Source organism: Lynx rufus, unplaced genomic scaffold (assembly GCF_022079265.1).
Source record: "Lynx rufus isolate CCGP_SWC_20201006 ecotype Redwood Valley unplaced genomic scaffold, mLynRuf1.p SCAF_22, whole genome shotgun sequence".
In the NCBI taxonomy this organism is placed as follows: domain Eukaryota; kingdom Metazoa; phylum Chordata; class Mammalia; order Carnivora; family Felidae; genus Lynx; species Lynx rufus.
In genome coordinates this window covers 5,648,227-5,667,402 of record NW_025814837.1, presented here as the reverse complement: position 1 = coordinate 5,667,402, position 19,176 = coordinate 5,648,227, and the positions used below count along the sequence as shown (strand labels likewise).

At 38.5% G+C, this 19,176-nt stretch overlaps 2 protein-coding genes across 4 annotated transcripts in view; one reads left to right on the top strand and one right to left on the bottom strand.

Moving 5' to 3' along the window:
• Positions 1–6,520, bottom strand: part of TPGS2 (tubulin polyglutamylase complex subunit 2) — a 69,877-nt gene extending 63,357 nt beyond the window's left edge. Inside the window, exon 1 of one of the 2 annotated variants that reach the window (XM_047086943.1) lies at positions 6,172–6,520. In XM_047086943.1, coding sequence (XP_046942899.1) covers positions 6,172–6,247 — 76 coding nt within the window. In that variant the 5' untranslated portion in view covers positions 6,248–6,520. The remainder of the gene's footprint in view (positions 1–6,171) is intronic. The other variant, XM_047086942.1, reaches the window with a different exon arrangement.
• A 117-nt stretch (positions 6,521–6,637) lies between these two features.
• Positions 6,638–19,176, top strand: part of KIAA1328 (KIAA1328 ortholog) — a 342,210-nt gene continuing 329,671 nt past the window's right edge. For both annotated transcript variants that reach the window (XM_047086945.1, XM_047086944.1), the window contains exons 1-3: positions 6,638–6,710; positions 13,118–13,153; positions 13,886–14,025. In XM_047086945.1, coding sequence (XP_046942901.1) covers positions 6,653–6,710; positions 13,118–13,153; positions 13,886–14,025 — 234 coding nt within the window. In that variant the 5' untranslated portion in view covers positions 6,638–6,652. The remainder of the gene's footprint in view (positions 6,711–13,117; positions 13,154–13,885; positions 14,026–19,176) is intronic.

The window sequence follows — 19,176 nt, the reverse complement described above, 5'->3', positions numbered from 1 at the left end:
ATCTATTATGCAAATCAAAGAATAAGGTAAGGATGTACCTGAAACCACGGCTTGAAGGTAGGGTGTGTGGAGCACGGGGAAGTGGGGTGGGGTTAATTGCACAGAAAAAAATTAACAGCCAACGTGATGTAAATGTCTTTAGAAGGATCAGCTTGCAGGGTTCAACTTTGGTCGTACCTGGGAATTTGGCCTTTGGATGTATTCAATATTGACAAGGCTAGTTTGCCCACCTTTGGCTAACCTACTAAACGTCGCTATCTTTCTAGGAGTCTACAATTTCACTAGCTGTGGCTGATTGTTTTGCCTATGTGACCAGCCCCAACAAAAATCCCTGGAATTTGAGTCTTTAGTTTGTCATAATCATCATTGGTACCTTAATCTTTCACTCTCATCCCACTTTTGTTTTATCTTTGTATGTATTTATGTATGTCTGCACGTGTATGAAAATGCTGCTCACCATCAGTCATTTTGCTTAGGTTTTCCTTATCTATGTGTGATTTCATAAAAGTCACCCTCTAGTAACTTCCTCTGAAAGGGCACATGGGTACAGAAACCTAAGTTCTTTTATCTGAAAGATAGTTCGGCTGGTTATAAAATCCTTGGTTCACATCTTCTTTCATTGAATTTTCTAAAAACACTGTTTTATTCTTACCTTGCTTGGTATGCTGGTTTTTGAGGTCTGATGCTGGTCTAATTCTTTTGACTTTGTAAGTTATTTGTGTTTTTGCTTTGAGGCCTTGAGGATTTCATCTTTATTTCTGATCTTACTTTTACTAGTGTATTCTTAAAGTTGATAGTTCTTGGGGCGCCTGGGTGGCTCAGTCGGTTAAGCATCCGACTTCGGCTCAGGTCACAATCTCACGGTCCGTGAGTTCGAGCCCCGCATTGGGCTCTGGGCTGATGGCCCAGAGCCTGGGGCCTGCTTCTGATTCTGTGTCTCCCTCTCTCTCTGCCCCTCCCCCGTTCATGCTCTGTCTCTCTCTGTCTCAAAAATAAATAAACGTTAAAAAAAAAATTAAAAAAAAAAAGTTGATAGTTCTTGGTTAATTTTTTCCAGGTATTCAGGAAGCCCTTTCAGAATCAGATCTTTTCCCATTTTTGGAAAGTTTTTAATATAATTTTAAATATTATTTCTGTTCCACTATTTTGTTTTTGCTCTTCACAGACTCTAATAATATGAATAGCATTCCTTATTTGCATATCTTCCATTTCCCCTTCCTACTTGACCCTTTTACTTTTTTATGTCACTTTCTTGGTTGTTTTCCTATTTTTCTTCAATGCTCTAGACTAAATTCATTTCAATCTAGTCTCCTTATGATACCTTATAATTTACCCTTTATTTAGAACTTTGTTTCCTTCAAATTATAGTCTGAGTTTATTCAACTCTTTTTTCATTTTCCCTCCTTTTTTCCCCCTCTATTTCTGTTCTTAGTTTTTGAGTGTCTGATTCTGGGTAGTTTTTCATATCCTCAGATGCTTGTTTATGTATTTTAATTCTGTCTGGAGTTTAGACTTGCTGTTTTCTTCTGCTTCATACTTGTTTTTTGGGAAAAAGTATCAGTTGAAAGAGAACAGAAAACCCAGAAATAAATGCACAATTAAATGGTCAATTAATCTTTGACAAAGGAGGAATGAATATACAATGGGAAAAAGACAGTTTCTTGAACAAATGGTGTTGGGAAAACTGGACAACATGCAAAAGAATGAAACCGGACCACTTTCTTTCACCACATAAAAGAATAAACTCAAAGTGGATTAAAGATCTAAATGTAACACCCGTGGGCACCTGGGTGGCTCAGTCAGTTAAGTGTCCAACTTCGGCTCAGGTCATAATTTCACAGTTCGTGGGTTTGAGCCCCACATCACACTCTGTGCTGACAGCTCAGGGCCTGGAACCCGCTTCCAGATTCTGTGTCTCCCTCTTTCTCTGCCCCTCTCCCACTCGCACTTTCTCTCTCTCTCAAAAATAAACAAACATTAAAAAAAATAAATGTGAGACCTGAAACTATAAAATCCTTGAAGAAAGCACAGGCTGTAATCTCTCTGGCATAGGCTGTGGCAACATTTTTATAGATATGTCTCCTGAGGTAAGGGAAATAAAAGCAAAAGCAAACTACTGGGACTACATCAAAATAAAAAGTTTCTGCACAATGAAGGAATCAATCAGTCCCAACCTATGGACTAGAAGACGATATTTGCAAATGACACCAGATAAAGGATCAATATCCAAAATATGTAAATAACTTATATAACTCAATACTCAGAAACAATCCAATCATGGGCAGAAGACATGAATAGAGATTTCGCTAAAGACAACAGACAAATGGCCAACAGACACATGAAAAGATGCTCATTATTACTTATCATCAGGGAAATGCAAATCAAAACTATAATCAGGTATCACCTTATACCTGTCAGAATGGCTAAAATCAACAACAAAGAAAGAAGGTGTGGGTGAAGCTGTGGATAAAAAAGATCCCTCTTCCACTGTTTGTGGGAATGCAATCTGGTACAGACAGTATGGAAAACAGTATGTTCCTTAAAAAATTAAAAATTGAACTACCCTGCAATCCAGTAATTGCACTACTGGGCATTTACCCAAAGAATACAAAAATGCTAATTCAAAGAGATACATGCACCTCCACGTTTACTGAAGCATTATTTACGATAGCCAAGACACGGAAGCAGCCCAAGTGATTGTCCATCCATTGATGAATGGATAGAGATGACATGACATACATATGTGTATATATATATGTGTGTATATATATGTGTATATATATACACATATATATGTGTATATATATTTACATACATATATATGTATACATATAAAACACCTAATGGAATGTTCAGCCATAAAAAATGAAACGCTGCCATTTGCAATAACATGGATAGAAGAAAATAAGTTTGTCAGAGACAGACAAATGCTCTATGATTTCACCCATGTGTGGAATTTAAGAAACAAACAAGCAAAAGGGAAAAATAAGAGAGGCAAACCAACAGACTGTTAGCTATAGAGAAATAACTTATGGTTGCCAGGTGGGAGGTGGATAGCGGAATGGGGGAAATTGGCATGGGGATTAAAGAGTACACTTATCATGATGAACATAAGTAAATAAATGAATTAAATAAAATGATAAAAAAAGAATTACAAAAAAAAGTAGAGAAGTTTAGGATGGAGAAATATAGATTATATAGATGAACCTTGAGTAACACAGAGGTTAGGTGTTGGGATGCTGACCACCCCCCCCCCCACGAAGTTGAAAATCTGTGTATAACCTTTGACTCTAAAAACTTAACTACTAATAGCCTACTATGGGAAACCTTACTGATAACATAAAGTCAATTAACACATATTTTGTATGTTATATGTATTATATACTGTATTCTTAAAATAAACTAGGAAAAAGAAAATGTTAAGAAAATCATAAGAAAGAGAAAATACATTTAAACTACTGTACTATAGAAAATCCAGGTATAAATGAACCACATAGTTCAAATCTGTGTTGTTCAAAGGTCAGCTGTAATTGATCTTGTTGCATCTCATGCAGATCATTTTTCACACTGTATGTATAATCATCTGTTATCAAATGTAACATTTGCCTACTCCAGGTTCCACTGAGTAGGAAAACATTTTGTCATCATAAAAAAAAATTTTTTTCCCTCAGTTGATTGTTTACCATTTCATTTCCTGACTTCAGCATTAATTCTCTACGGGTTCTACTTTTCTCTTGTCCATTTTGTGAAACTGTGGTGTTTAACAAGATGTCTACTTTAATGACACTGTTTCCAGTCAGTTGAAGCAAAGTCCAGATATTTTAGCAGGTTTTTTGTGTATAGGGGAGTGATGTGAGCTTTCCTTCTTCTTTGTCCTCTTATTATCAATTGTCAAAAAAACTCTTCCATTTTGCACATATTCTTCTCTAGAATACATGCACTTGGAATACGGTCCCTTTAAATTGTATGGCCGACCCTTTAGACAGCGCCTACTTTGAAGTCACTTTACTGCAGCCCTACTCTGTTCTACCACTTGTTACTGTTGCACTTTCAGATTGGGGCGGGTTTTAATCTTTCTGTCGTTCCAACTAGCCTCTTTTGCTGGCATCCTTTCTGGGTCTGCCTTTGCTTGCCACAGAATCTTCTAGCAATGAGCAACTGGTACTGGAACAGTGCTGGGATTTGTTGTTGTTTTCTGTTTTTACTCATAGTTATTTTGCACTTTTGGCATTCTCTATCTTTAAATAATGTTGGGTTTGGAACTGGATAGAATTGTCATAGTTATGGACATTTCACACAACATTTAGGGAGCAGATTTTGGTATGGTACTTTGCTTACCTCACACCCACCACGGATGTCAGCCAGCTTGTTTTTTTAAAATCCTCTTAATATGTTTTTAAAACAAAAGCCAAATGTGAAAAAATAAAAATATAATTGATATTTGACTTATGATTAACCGAAATTATGAGGTTGTGGTTAAATTTACAAAGAGCATTACACTGTTGATGGGAGACCAGCTTCACTATAAATTTAATTACCAGAGTAGTTTAATTCCTTAGGTAGGTTTTGCCTTGTGTTACCAGATGTGTCAGACATCTGAAATGCTTAATAACAGATAGAATATACTAAATGTAGAAATTAAACTTGAAATGTTGACAGTTACTTCATTATTTAGGGCTTTAAACTGAACTGACAGCTTAAGGGAAATTTAGCCGGCCTGACTTGAATAGATTAATCAAAAGAAAGTAACTTTTTAAATGAGGAGATAGGATATGGTTGTGCTTGAAGATTAGATTTCTCCTTGCCCAATTCTACAACTTCATTCCTAAAGCTCACCATTTCTCCCAAACATATGATAGTGTTTCATGTCTCACTGCGCATTTACCGTAGACACTGGGGAACCCCAGGGAGAACAAGACAAAGTTCCTAGACTTGTGGACTTCTATTAAAGAAGAGACCAGCAAATGAAAAAAGCAACCAAGTAAGCAGTTCCAAGTAGTGACAAAGCCACAAGGATTAAAAATATATATATAAAAGATAAGGGAAGACAATGATAGAGAAGGGCGTTACTAGAATTACATTCAGGGAAGGCCTCTCTGAGGTACTGATATTTGATGCGATTTGAATGAAGTGAGGGAAAGGCATTTAGAAGAAGATGGGGGGGGGTGCGGGAGGCAGGAGGGAGAAGGGGAGGGTCTAGAAGAGGCCTTGAAGCAGGAACAAGCTTGGTGAGTTTAAGATACACACAAGGAGGCCACTGCGGCTGAAAGAGTAAAAATAAAGTCAGAAAGAGAGGAGAGTAGCTCAAAAACAGACTTGTGGGTCACAGTACAGAATTTGAATTTTATTAAAGCTGAGATGGGAAGGCATCAAAGCATGACATTTGGCCTGCATCGGCTTTTTCCTCCTTGGTTATCTGGCCAGCTTCAATTTGTCTTTCAAAATCTAGCATCATCTCCTGTAGGCCATATTTCTTAACTCCCCAGGTAAGGTCAATCACCTCCTCCTGTGTGCTACTTCTGAGCAATAATAGATTACTACTGGCCGCCTCTCACATTTCTAGTGGTACCTAGGCTGTTGATTTTTACCTAGGTTGTGTTTTGCTTCCCCTCCCCCCCACCCCATCTTTGTAATCCTTGAGTCTAACACAGTGGCGGGTGCTAAGTAAAGGTTCCATAAAGGAAAAACTAACCCTTTCAGTGGCACAAGCCTGGACTCCTTCCAACCACTTGGGGTGCGGTACCCGGCGGCGCATGGGAGTTGTTGCCCTGGAAGGCTGCACGCACAGTTCCCCAGCTCTCTGCTACCAGAGGAAGGGCTTGCGTTTCAAGGATACTTCCTTGGCCAAGAATGCCTCTCCGGAAACCCAACGGCCCCTCAGTCAGGTGCCTGCTGTCTCCCTTTGCACGCCTTTGCTCGTCCTTCCCGGGCCCTGGGTTGGGGAGTGGGAGGGGGGTGGAACCTTCAAGCTTCCCAGCTCTGCGTCCTCACACTACCGGCAAACGCTCCGTTGGCCTAGTCACGCACCGGGACCCCTCTCTTCCTTAACAACGGAAGTTACAGCAGCGGTGCCCACTGGCACACAGGGTCCGCGTCGCGCCGCCCCTCCTTGCTTCTAGTGTACATCCTCTGGTCCCGCAGTCGCCCCCCACGGAACCCAGCCCCACTCACCTAGAATGCGGGTGATGCCCAGGGTCAGCTTCTCCAGGTGCGGCTTGCTGCAGCCTGGGGGCGGCGTCTCCTCCATGACTCGCGTCCCGGCTCCGCGCGCTGCGGGGGCAGCAGCGGGGACGCAGCGGGCGAGCGGGGTGGGCGGGACGGCTGGACGCCGCCCCAGAAGCTCGGCAGTCCAGTTCACGGCACGCCGGGAGTTGTAGTGCTCGGCTCCTGAGAGCGCGGCGAGGCGGAGATGGGGGGCCCCGGCTGCTCTGGGAGTGGTGGTTCCGTGCGGCGCTCGTACCCGTGGCCCCGGCGGTCGCGCCACACCACGCCGCCTGGACAGAGCGACTCCTCCGCCCGGGCCCTTCCGCCCCGCCGGGGCCGGTCGCGCAAGCGGGGGCGGGCCTCTGTGCCGTGCGGCCAATCCGGCCTGGGCCTGGAGGCTGGGGCGGGGCGGCCCCGGCGCGACGCCCCGAGTGGCGGTTGTTTCAAGATGGCGGACGTGGCGGGCCCCTCCCGCCCCGGCGCGGCGGCGTTCTGGAGCCGGGACTGTATCCTTTGCCCGCCTGGCAGGGGGCGCCGGCGCCCTCCACCGCGCGGCGAGAGGTCGCGTGGGACTGAGTGGAGGGGCGACGCTCGATGCTACCTCTGGGGGCGGGGCCGTCCTTTCCGGCCGTCGTGTAGGTGCCGGGCTTTCCCCTGACTTGGGTGTTAGGTAGCTGGGAGCCAGATTCTGTCTCCAGGCTGGAGACTCAGCACTGAGGTTTTCCAGCCCTCCTTGGCGGTGAGCTTTGGAAAGATGGCCTAGAATCTTGGTCCAGCCAGGGGCTGGGAGGGTCCCTCTGACCGTGGTGACCTCGGGCCGGCTGAATCTCTGCGGAGGAGGGGTAGGGTGTGGGCTGGACAGGGAGCCTTTTTGTCTTGGTTTAGGACTGTCCTTGGTCTGCGTTGTTAGGAGCAAGTCAGGACCTTGTCGGACTTCGAAGGCCTGTCAGTGATGATTTACTTTGTTGCTGGGATTTTCGGAGAGGTTGGGGCTGGACGTGGTCTGGTGGTACTGGTTACGTTGCAAGTCTTTGCTGCTGGAAGTAGTGTTGATTTTCTTGTGGACTGTGAGTCCCCACTGGCAGGATTGAAGTTTTTGAGTTGTTTTGGGGTGGAGAAGCTGTGGAGCTTTACCGCTGTGGTGGTGTTCCCAGTTAAGTAACTGATGAGACGTGTGACAGACTGATTCTTTCTTGGGTTTGGATAGACGGTGCCCGCCTGATTTTTGGTCCTAGTAAGTTACATCACGTTAGAGAAGTGTTACATGAAGAGAGGGCAGTCCGTGTACTGAGTGCCTGCAGAGGCAAGTCTTTTTGTCTGTTTGCTAGGATTGATGATAGAGCATTGTTTGAGGCATTGCTGTTAACTTTGGCAGAATCATTTTCTGCACGTTCTACTTAGCTCCCTGTGAAACTTACAAAATTATATTATCAGTTTTACTGATTGAGTTATAGAACTAGGATTACAGTGTCATGTGTAGAGAGGGATATTTTTGCATTCCTTGCTCAGTGTTTAATACTTTGTAAACATAATTACCACTTGTCTCTGATAGGTGGGTGACAAGTAAAATCATGCACGTATCCTGTGGATGAAAACACACTAGTGCACTGTGCAAATTAAATATTTTTTTTTTTCTTATCAGGAAGGATGCAAAGAGAATATGTGCATTGGGAACTGGGCTGAATTAGGAAGTCAGGAAATTGGGATGAGTCTTTCTCATGGAACACTATGCCTGCAATGGATACTTGAAGGTTAGCAGCTTCTAAGGTGCTTTTTTTAGTGTAGTCATTTTCATAACTACTTATGTGGTTTCAGTGGTTATTCCTTAACTTTCTCTATGACCAAGGGAATTGTTCTCATCGGTATAAGTGGTGTGTGTGTGGGGGGGGGGGGGGGGCAGTGTATTGCTGTTCCACTAAGTTAATAGGTAAATAAACAAACTGTATTCTTGGTCTAAGCAGCCCTGTATGCTCACTTAGTCATATAGTTATTATTCCTTATTTCACATAGAAGTCCTATATTCTCTCTTTTCTCTCTTTTCACCCTTACTCTGAAAATTAATGTAAAATACTTATCTTCTCATTGAAAGTGAGTAGTAGAAATCAAATGGGGAAGATAGTGGTGATTAAATTTGATAGAAATTCCGTAATTTGAAATGAATTGCAAGGTTACTAGTATTACCTATTTCCCTCACCTATTGCATAAAATTCCCAGTTATCATCCAGCCTCAGATGTTTTCATTTTAAATCTCCATAGGACACAAAAGCAATGTCAAATATAAATTTGCTACTGAATCTTTGCTAAAAAGTATAAGGATAGTTATGAATCATTTGGTTTAATCATGTGTCTGTGGATCTTTATTACACTAATGACTTCCTAGACCACCTCATAGGCTTTATATAGAAGTTTCAATAGAAAAAAACAAAAAGAATGTATGTATAATCTGGTATTCTTTTCACACTGTTAAAAGAAAGTTTTTCAATGCTTTGCCTAAACAATTAGAGAAATGTGACTAGGAAATTTCCTGGTCCTAGATGTTTCTGTCATGTGAGGACAGATCATCTGTGACTGAACATCACCTTTTTTTTTTTTTTTTTTTTTTTTTTTTTTTTTACTGTTCTTATGAGTTCTGCATCTCCTGCACAGTATGATTCAGCAGTAATGTTTGGCACAAGGTATGTCTTTATACCTACTGTGTAAACAGTGAGTATCCCATGTTGTCATTTTATGGGTTAAATCTACAAGTAAAATATGCCCCTTCAGCCATAAACTGTTTTTCTTCAGTATAGTTCCTGGTAGTGTCAAAAGAAATTAATGTTTCTGCAGTATCTAAATTTGATTGGGTAATACACTCCAATGTTTTATCATTAACTGTATTTTTTTTTTAACATTTATTTATTTTTGAGACAGAGAGAGACAGAGCATGAACGGGGGAGGGTCAGAGAGAGAGAGGGAGACACAGAATCTGAAACAGACTCCAGGCTCTGAGCTGTCAGCACAGAGCCCGATGCGGGGCTTGAACTCACGGACAGCGAGATCACGACCTGAGCTGAAGTCGGACGCTTAACCGACTGAGCCACCCAGGCGCCCCTCATTAACTGTATTTTTAACTTGATATTAACAAATATGAACTGTAAGGGACTTGGTCAAAACATTGCAGTAGCTATAATCTCTGCCATTGAATATTCAATTACAGATAGAGACTTTATGTTGATGTTAAGAGAATATACTAGCCAGGAAAGTCATTTGGGTCAATGATAATTACATACATATACGTGTGTTGCTGGTAAGTGAAACTAAAAAAGGTTAGATTAGGCTGTGCAACACCAAGTTTATTTTCTTCAGCTTTTGTTGATCTGAGATAGATATGCTCCTTCCTCTGTACTTTTGGTTTCTAATTACTGCTTTAATTCTGGGGATTTGGAGTTTGGTACTAGCATTAAGGATGCTTTATAATTTGCTGTACTTGTCTTAGTAAAGAACTTCCAAAGAAGCTGAAGTAGAACTGAGGTGGCACATAGAACCCAGTAAGAGGTCCAGTAGACATTTGGTATATACTGTGTCTCTTTGACTTTTCCTGTGAAATATGTTTGTATATTTTTCAGACTTTGTATTTGAAGAAAGTAAGTTATATGGGTTCTTGAATGAAGATAGATTACCAATGATTACAAAGGATAGGTTGGATGGAGGCAATTTCAAATATTTTTATGTTTATTTTTTTAAAACCCATGTTAAGGTTAATTTAGCATTTTTATATTTGAAAAGATATTTAGCATGAATGTGGCTAATGGGTTTTGCCTGCATATTTTGACATTTTCCTCTACCCTTCAAGGTAATTCTGGCTGGTCTAAGAATTAAAATGACATGAGATAGATTAAGAGGAGAAAATCAAATTTAATTACGTATATATGGGGAATCTATATATCTGTGTGAGGTTCCAAAGACAAGCGAAATGAGGTATATATGTCATCCCAAACTAAGGGGAAGGGAATAGGGATCTGGGACTTTAAAGGCAAGGAAAGCAATTCACAGGAAGGTGAAAAGGGATAAATGTTTGGTAAACAAATGTTTCCTGGGCCATATAGAAACAATGGGACATAGAAAGGAATTTAACAAACAGACTGCTAAATTCCTTCCTATCTACCACTCCTAGTTTATGTTATACATAGTTATTTATGGTGATTCTCTCTTCTGGGAGCAGGTCCTACATCTAAATTCTTTTAGGCAATTAGTGGCAGGGACAAGGATTCTTCATGAGTCTTTTGGGCCTTGATTGTTTTCTGGTCAAAATAATCCACATGCCAAAGTGGACATTTGGGGTGATCAGTTCTGAATCCCTACAGGATAGAAAGACAACACGGAAAAGTTGTTAGTTCTTTATAGAATTAAATATCACTTTAATTCTTTCATAGATGGTTCACTACGAGCTGGGCATTTGACATTAGGGGATATAACATTGAACAAAACCAGGGGAAAAATCCTCCTCCACTTGGTGCTTACGTTTTTGTGAGATGAGATGAGGTCATGAATAAGTAAAACATGTTGTATGCCCAATGATTATAGGTGACATATAAAGAAAAAGCAGGAAAAGGGTAGCTATCATGGGCGTCTTTTGTTTGATTTTATTCCAGTACCACATTGTTTTGATTACTATAGCTTTGTAATATAGTTTGAAATCATAAAGCATGATATCCGTAGCTTTGTTTTTCTTAAGATTGGTTTCGCTGTTTAGGGCCTTTTGTGGTTCCATAGAAATTTTAGGATTGTTTGTTCTATTCCTATGAAAAATCACATTGGAATTTTGATAGAGATTGCACCGAATCTGTAGATTGCTTTGGTATAGACATTTTTAACAATATTAATTATTACACTTTATAACCATGGAATACGTTTCTGTTTGTGTCTTCAATTTCTTTAATGTCTTACAGTGTTCAGTGTATAGGTCTTTCACCTGCTTGTTTAAATTTTAAATTCTTAGGTATTGTATTCTTTTTGGATGCAGTTGTAAATGGGATTGTTTTCTTCTTTTTCTGTTTCTATTCATGTAGAGAAACATGACAGATTTTTTATACTGATTTTGCATCTTGCAACTTTGTCGAATTCATTTATTCTTATGGTTTTATTTGTAGTCTTTAGGGTTTTCTATATGTAATATGTCATCTGCAAATAAAGCTTATGAAAGATCTCTACAGTTTGCTTTTCCTAAAAAGGAAACAGTTATTAGCTCAGAGTAAGGATGTGGGAGGTGGCATCAGGTTTGAGAGAAGATACTTGATGAGCTTCCAAATCATGATGCAGCTGACTTGGTTCCTCAGTGGCTGGTCTGTTCCAGCTGTGAGCAGTCTTCTTCATGAATGTTCTAGGGAAGTCTAGTGTGTTTCCCAGGATTCAGTTATGTTAGTCTTTCCATAGGTTGTCTTTGGAGAATATTCTGCAAATTCATCATTACTGTATCTTCTAATTGAAGACGTTGCCAAATGGAGCTTGTCCTGAATCATCTTGAATATTTTTCCCTTGGGTACCTTCCCATGTGGGTATCTCTAACAGCAGATTATTTATTGAGAACCTATGTGCACTAGTCCCAAGGGATATAAAAAAAACGACTTGGTTTTTGCTGTTGAAGAGGCTGCATAATTTAATTTTGTAAGGCTTTTTTTAGATTGGGTGTCAGTAATTTGTAAATTTTCTCTCTGTGCCCGTGTTAGCTGCTGTCAATTTCCTTAGACTAGTGGGGTCTGATTTTGTTTGTTTACTTGTCTTCTGTGCCCCTTAACATTTCTGAGCTCCATACCTGATGTCTGAGAGGATTTGAAGTGTAGAGGCACTAGTTATCAGCGCAAATCTTGAATCTGTGGCAGTATTTGTGTGCTGCTGCAGAGAGCTGTTGGAAATCACCTGGCGGCTCACATAGTAGCACCCCCTTTGTATTCCTAAATTCCTATGGGGATTCTGAGCACTTAACAATCAGCCTCCTTGAAAAGATTCCATAGCTAGGAGTGACCCTGAACTGATGTATATTGACTTTTTTTAACATGTTGTTAAATCTACTATTTTACTCCAGCCTTTGCCTGGAAGGAAATTTTTAATAATTGATTTGTCTAGAAATCTCGGAGAAGAAAGCATTTTATGAAAGAACAGAAAACAGGAATTTTGTAGGTCATTTGGAAAAAATTGTTTACACACTTACTTCCCGGAAGTGTAATCGAAGGTTATCAAATTGTGGACTTATCTGGATTTAGATATAGTTCTGAATAAGATTTTGTTTCTTAAAGAAAGCTTTCTTATTATATTGGTTCTATAACACTATTATGATCTTAGCCTTTCTAAATTTTTCCTTTTGAAATTCAAAATAGTTCTTTTTGTCTTCAATTTCTTCCACTTGTTAAATCATAGGGCTTCTGGGACATTTCATGAATGCACTGCAGAAGAATAAAACCTTTTTGTGTTTGCATGATGGACTTGCCCTCAAACAGTGTTTGTTCTTCAGAGCTAAAGCTCATTTTGAAATTATTTATTCATGCCTAAAATAACTTGTCCGTTCTCCAATAATAAGCAAACTGGTGCATTTAACTCCTTGCTTACAAAAGGAAAGGTAATGAAAGGAACTTCACAGCAGAATTTATTATTCCAAGATATCTCACTTGGAAATAAGCATGGGTGAAAGTTTTATGGAAGAAGACCTCCCAAAAATTTCACAAAACATATAGTGGGACTATGTAAAGACGAACTTTAAAAGATTAAGTTTACTACATTTTATTTCAGTTGCATTGCTTTCTAATTTTGTTTTTAAAAGCTAGTTATAAATTCCCAGGTCAAAAGAAATTAGAAATTATAACAGAAATACAGAACAGAGGCAGCATTTGGATATTGGACGATCTTTTTTTAGTATTTTCCTTCATGTCCTTCTTCACAGTTTCTGATGAAGAGCAATCAGTAGTGTATGTTCCAGGTATGGTTTTCTGTACTAATTTCGTAAGCTTCCTTTGCTTCTTAAGTGTTAGGAGAAAATAAAACAGTAGGACCATTTTGCCGATATAACTAGATGCAGAACAATTCATTGGAAAGTAATTAAAAAAAAACACAACTTGGTTTGACCTATAGGTTTCAAACCTATAAGGTTTGAAATACTGCCTTATTTTATGGGCTGGTCAGGCAAGTAAGCTTTAGATGAACTTGTAGAACATTTCATTTCATCTCTTAAAAAGCAAGAGATTCTTATTTTTTTATATTACAAATAATAGACTAAATTTTATAGTTCAAAGAAAAATGTGAAAACTTCTTGATACAGGGTTTATGTGATAGACTCCTTAAAGCTTACCGGTTATTACTAAATGAGTGTTAAACTGAACCACTGAAGGTACTCTGACTATGTGAAAAATCAGATTTTTAATTTCCCCTACATTAAGGTATATATTGACTGTATCTTAAGATTTATAAGTTTTAATGTGACTTATGAATTTCCACATCACCTTTTAAAAATATTTAAATTGAACCTTAAATGTATTCAAAACATAATCTTTCCATGGTTCATTATTTATTAAGAGGTTTAAAATGAAGTTTATAAAGTAGAATTTTCCCTGTGGGGTCCCATAAGGAGGGATATTGGAGAAGTGCTTACTGGGGGGGCGAGTTTAAGAGAATAAGGTATAATTTTAGTATCTTGTTTGATGGAAATCCTTAGGAATTTCTACGGAAGGAAATGCCAGATCAAGACACAAGTTGAGTCCAAAAGCTGATGTCAAACTTAAGACTTCCAAGGTTACTGCTGCTTCAGTCTCCATAGAGTCTTTAAAAGGTGCAGGAGACTCGGTAGATGAACAGGTCAGTAATTTCCCTTTTTTTCCCTTACTCTTCAATCTTTATAAATGCTGACCAATATCTGATAGATATATAAATGCTGACCAATATCTGATAGATAAGGGTAGAAGAGTCCTTGAAAGAACGTTAGATAATCTACAAGCAATCTTAAAAGGTACAGAGGATTCTGGGATACTTTACATGGTATGAATATAAAGTATGTAGATTACTCAAAGGTTTTGATGTAAAATGTTTAGGTTTGCCTTCAGGCTTAGTTAAGTAAAATTTATTATCTTGGTATGTCTCAAAAGACCTACATCCTGATATATGTGAAGTTAGTAAATCAAATTGACAATGAATTTTTCTTTTATTAAGTGTCCTTTATATTTTTGTTCATGTGAATTTGTTAGGTGATGGTAGATAAACCTCTATATATAAGAAAGAAATTTTGTTAAAAGAAAATTTCCCCTACATTATTATTATTTCCTTTACTTTAAAAATATCATAAAGACTCTTTACAGCCCAGTCATTGATTCCTCCTTCATTGTTGCCTTTGTAATAGTATCTGTACATTCCTTTGCTGTAGACTCTTACCTGATAGGTTTATTTTATTTTACTTTTTGTTACATTTTGTCTCCCCAGCCAGAGGGTAAGTCAGGGTTTGGCAATGTATCACCTATAGGCCTAATTTCCTTGCTGCCTATTTTGTGAGTAAAGGTGTATTGGAATACACGCACACTTATTCTTTCAATATTATTGCTCCTTTTGTATTATAATGATAGAGTTGCTACCATAGTGTCTACCCACAAAGCCAAAATATTTACTATCGAACCCCTTTAGAGAAGGGGTTCCCAGTTCAGTTCTTGAGTACATTTCCAATATCTAGTTTGTTGCTGATCGTTATGTTTAGAAATCTATAGGATTTACCTGGGATGAGCCCAAAAGCCCTACTTGTGTTACTTGTATCCTCATTGTACCCACTCTACAATGAGATGTGAATAGTAGTTGAATTTGCAAGTTCTTATTAAAAGTTGAAAGTGTTTTTTTCATGTGATGATTTGTGCATTTTATACTGAACAATTGCCTGCTTTTGGATTAAGTCCATATTTTGGGAGGGCTTATTAACTATAATTCTTTTTTGGGCTATTTCACTGGCTTTGGGAATTATAGTATACATCTTTAGCTTAGCACAGCCTATTTTTTTTGATGTTTATTTATTTATGTTGTGTGTGCACATGTGTAAGTGGGGGAGGGCAGAGAGAGAGGGCAAGAGAATCCCAAGCAGGCTCCATACTGTCGGCATGGAGCCCTATGCAGGGCTCCATCTCTTGAACTGTGAGATCATGACCTGACCCAAAATCAAGAGTCAGACACTTAACCCACTGAGCCACCCAGGTGCCCCTATCACAGCCTATTTTAAGTTATAGTTTCCACTTCACCTAGAATTTTGAGGACCTTTCAGCAGTCTATGTCCTGACTTTTGTGATATTGTCATACATTTTACTTCTATAGGTAAAACCCCCCGATACATTGTTATTCCTTTTGCTTAGTCAGCGGTCTTTTTTTTTTTTATATTGATATATAATTTACATATCATAAAATTTACCCTTTCAAAATGTATAATTCATTGGGTTTTTGGGTGTTTTGTTGTTGTTGTTGTTTTGTTTCATTTTTGTATATTTACAGAGTTGTGGATCCATCACCTCAGTCTAATTCTGGAACATTTTCATCATCCCAGAAAGAAACTCCATTATGTATTAGCAGTCACTTCCCATTCCCTATTCATCTTAGCCCCTAGCAACCACTAATCTACTTTAGTCTCTATAGATTTGTCTATTCTGGGCATTTCATGTAAATGGAATCCTATAATATGTGACCTTTTGTGGCTGGCTACATTCACTTAGCATAATGATTTCAAGGTTTATCTATGCTGTATCATGTATTATTACTTCATTACTTTTTATGGCTGAATATATATTTTGTTTATCCATTCACCAGTTGAAGGACTTTTGGGCTGTTAGGCTTTTTGGCTATATGAATAACATTACTATGAACATTCACATACAAGGTTTTGTGTGGATATATGTTTTCACTTCTCTTGGATATTTACCTAGAAGTAAAATTGCTGGGTCAAATCGTAATTCTATGTTTAACCTTTGCATGAACTGCCAAAGTGGCTATACCATTTTACATTCTACCAACGATGTTTGGGGATTACAGTCTCTTCACATTCTTGCCAACATTTTATAGCTATTCTTTTTATTACAACCCTCCTAGTGAGTATGAAGTGGTATCTCATTGTGGTTTTGATTTGTATTTCCCTAATGACTAATAATAATCATTTCTTTATGCTTCTTGGCCATTTGTGTATGTTCTTTAGAGAGATGTCCATTCAGAAACTTTTCATTTGGGCTGTCATCTTACTGAGGAAGTTAAAAGAGTTCTTTATAAATTCCATCTTCGAGTCCCTATTTGTACATCTATGAACTACAAATAGTTTCTCCCATTCTGTGCATTCTTTCACTTTCTTATTGGTGACCTTTGAAGCATGAAAGTTTTAATTTTGAAGTCCAGTTTATCATTTGTTTTCATTTGTTGTCTGTGCTTTCCTGTCATATCTAAAAAATCAATACCTAATCCAAGTTCTCAAGGATTTACAACAATATTTTCTTCTAAGAGTTTTATTATTTGAGATGCTACATTTAGTCTTTGATCCATTTTGATTTAATTTTTGTATATAGTGACCCACATTCATTCTGTTGCATATGGATATCCAGTTGCCCCAGCATCATTTGTTGAAAAGATTATTCTTTTCCCTCTGATCATCCTGGCACCCTTGTGAAAATCTCCTACCATGTAATGTAAGTGTTTATTTGTGGGCTCTCAATTCTATTCCATTGCTTTACATTTCTATTTTTCTGCCAATACAAGCTAATTACTGTTTGGAATTATGTATTGGAATCAGGAAATGTAAGTCCTCTGAGTTCTTCTTTTTTAAGATTTTAGCTATTCTGGGCCCTTGAATTTCTGTAGGGATCATAGAATCAATTTGGCAATTTCTGCACTAAGGTCAGCCTGAATTTTGATAGCAATTGCAATGAATCTTTAGATAAATTTGGAGAGTACTCTCAACTTAATATCAAGTCTTCTAGTACTTGAATATGGTATGTGAGATACCTTTTCATTTATTTAGTTCTTCAGTGTCTTTCAGCAATGTTTTACAGTTTTAAAGTGTACATATCTTTTGTTAAATTGTTAAATTTATTTCTAAAGATCCCTTCTGTTAAATTTATTTCTAAAGATTAAGTGTTTAATACTTTTTGATGCTATTTTTTGGGGGGAGTTGGGGAGAGCGGCGGGAGGGGCAGAGGGAGAGGGAGAATCTTAAACCGGCTCCACACCCAGCACAGGAGCCTGACACAGGGCTCAGTCTTACAAACCGTGAGTTCACGACCTGAGCTGAAATCAAGAGTCAGGCGTTCAACTGACTGAGCCACTCAGGCGCCCCTTGATTCTAGTATTAATGGAATTATTTTCTTAATTTCATTTTTGGATTATTTGTCGCTAGTGTATGGAAATAGAATTGATTTTGTCTCTTGGTTTTGTATCCTGCAACCTTTCTAAATTCACTTACTAGTTTCGATCTAATAGTTCTTAAGGTGAATTTCTTACAGTTTTTTATATGTGTGATTATGCCATCTGTGAACAGAGATAGTTTGACATCTCCCTTTCCAGTTTGGATTTCTTTTATTTCAATTGTGTTTCACTTTCGTTTTTACTGGTTATAGAATTTGAGTTGACAGTTTTTTTTCTTTCAGTACTTTAATAATATTATTGCATATATTTACTGGTTTGCACTGTTTTTGAGGGGGAAGTCTGCCGTCACCCTTGCTTCTGTTCTTCTGCATTTAATATGTGTGAGTTTAAACTCTGGCTACTTTTAAGATTTTTGTTTTCTCCCTGGTTTCAAGCAATTTGATTATAGTATACCTTGACTAATTTTCTAAATATGTCTTTTGGTTGTGGTTTGTTGGGCCTTTTCGATTTGACAGTTTATAGTTTTCATAAAATTGGGAAAATTTTCAGCCATTACATATTAAGATATTACTGTGTCTCCCCTGCCCCCCCCCCACCCCCCCCCGCCTTATGAGGACCTCAGTTACACAGAGGACTCCAGTAGGCCACTTAAGCTTACCCCACAGCTTTCTGCTCATTTTTTCCTTCAGTTTGTTGTTGCTATTGTTCTGTGTTTATCTATGGATAGTTTATATTGCTTTGTCTTCAAATTTATTAATCAACTTCTGAAGTGTCTAATCTACCACTTATCTCATTCAGTGTATTTTTTATATAAGCCCATGTTTTTATCTCTAGAAATTCAATCTGAGTCTTTTGTTTTTATTTATGTATTTCATGTCTACTTAACAGGCTTGGTCTTCTAGTTGCTTGAGCATATGGAATATAGTAACTTTTAAAGTTCTTGTTTATAGTTCTGTCATCTGAGTCCTTTATGGGGAGATTTCAACTGAGTCCATTTTCGAATTCTGTATTGTATTTTTCTGCCTCATTACCTGCCTGCTTGTTTTTTATTGGATACCACCAAACAAAGTGAAGCATACCTTTTTTTGAGTTTTGAATATTTTGTGTTTCTATAAATAATCTTGAGCTGTTTTTCTGGGACTGAGTTAAGTTATTTAGAAGTAGTTTGATCTTTCTGAAGCTTGGGTTTAAGATTTTAAAGATGACACCAGAGCAGCTTTTAATATAGGGCTAATTTTGCCTACTGTAGGCAGTACCTTTCTGAGTATTCTTGCTTTTGCCCCTTGAATTATAAGATTTTCCACTCTGGCTGGTGGGAGCATGAGCTATTCCTGGCACTGTATTAGCTGCAAAAATTATTCTCACATTGAGTTGTTCTTTCCCTGGATTTTGGTGGGTCCCCTCATAAACGTATGCTGATCAGTACTCAGTGGTTGATGTGCAGGGACCCCTCTGCAGATCCCTGGAGCTCACTTTCTGTGCAGCTCTGTCTTCTCCAGTACTCGGCCCTGCAAACGCTAGACACCTTGGCCTTCGTGGATGCCTAGCTCTGTCTTCTCAACTTGGGGAGATTGCTGGGCTTCGTTTGCGTTTCCCACATTGCACATTGGAAACTCCAGAGGCAGTTGAGTTAAGATA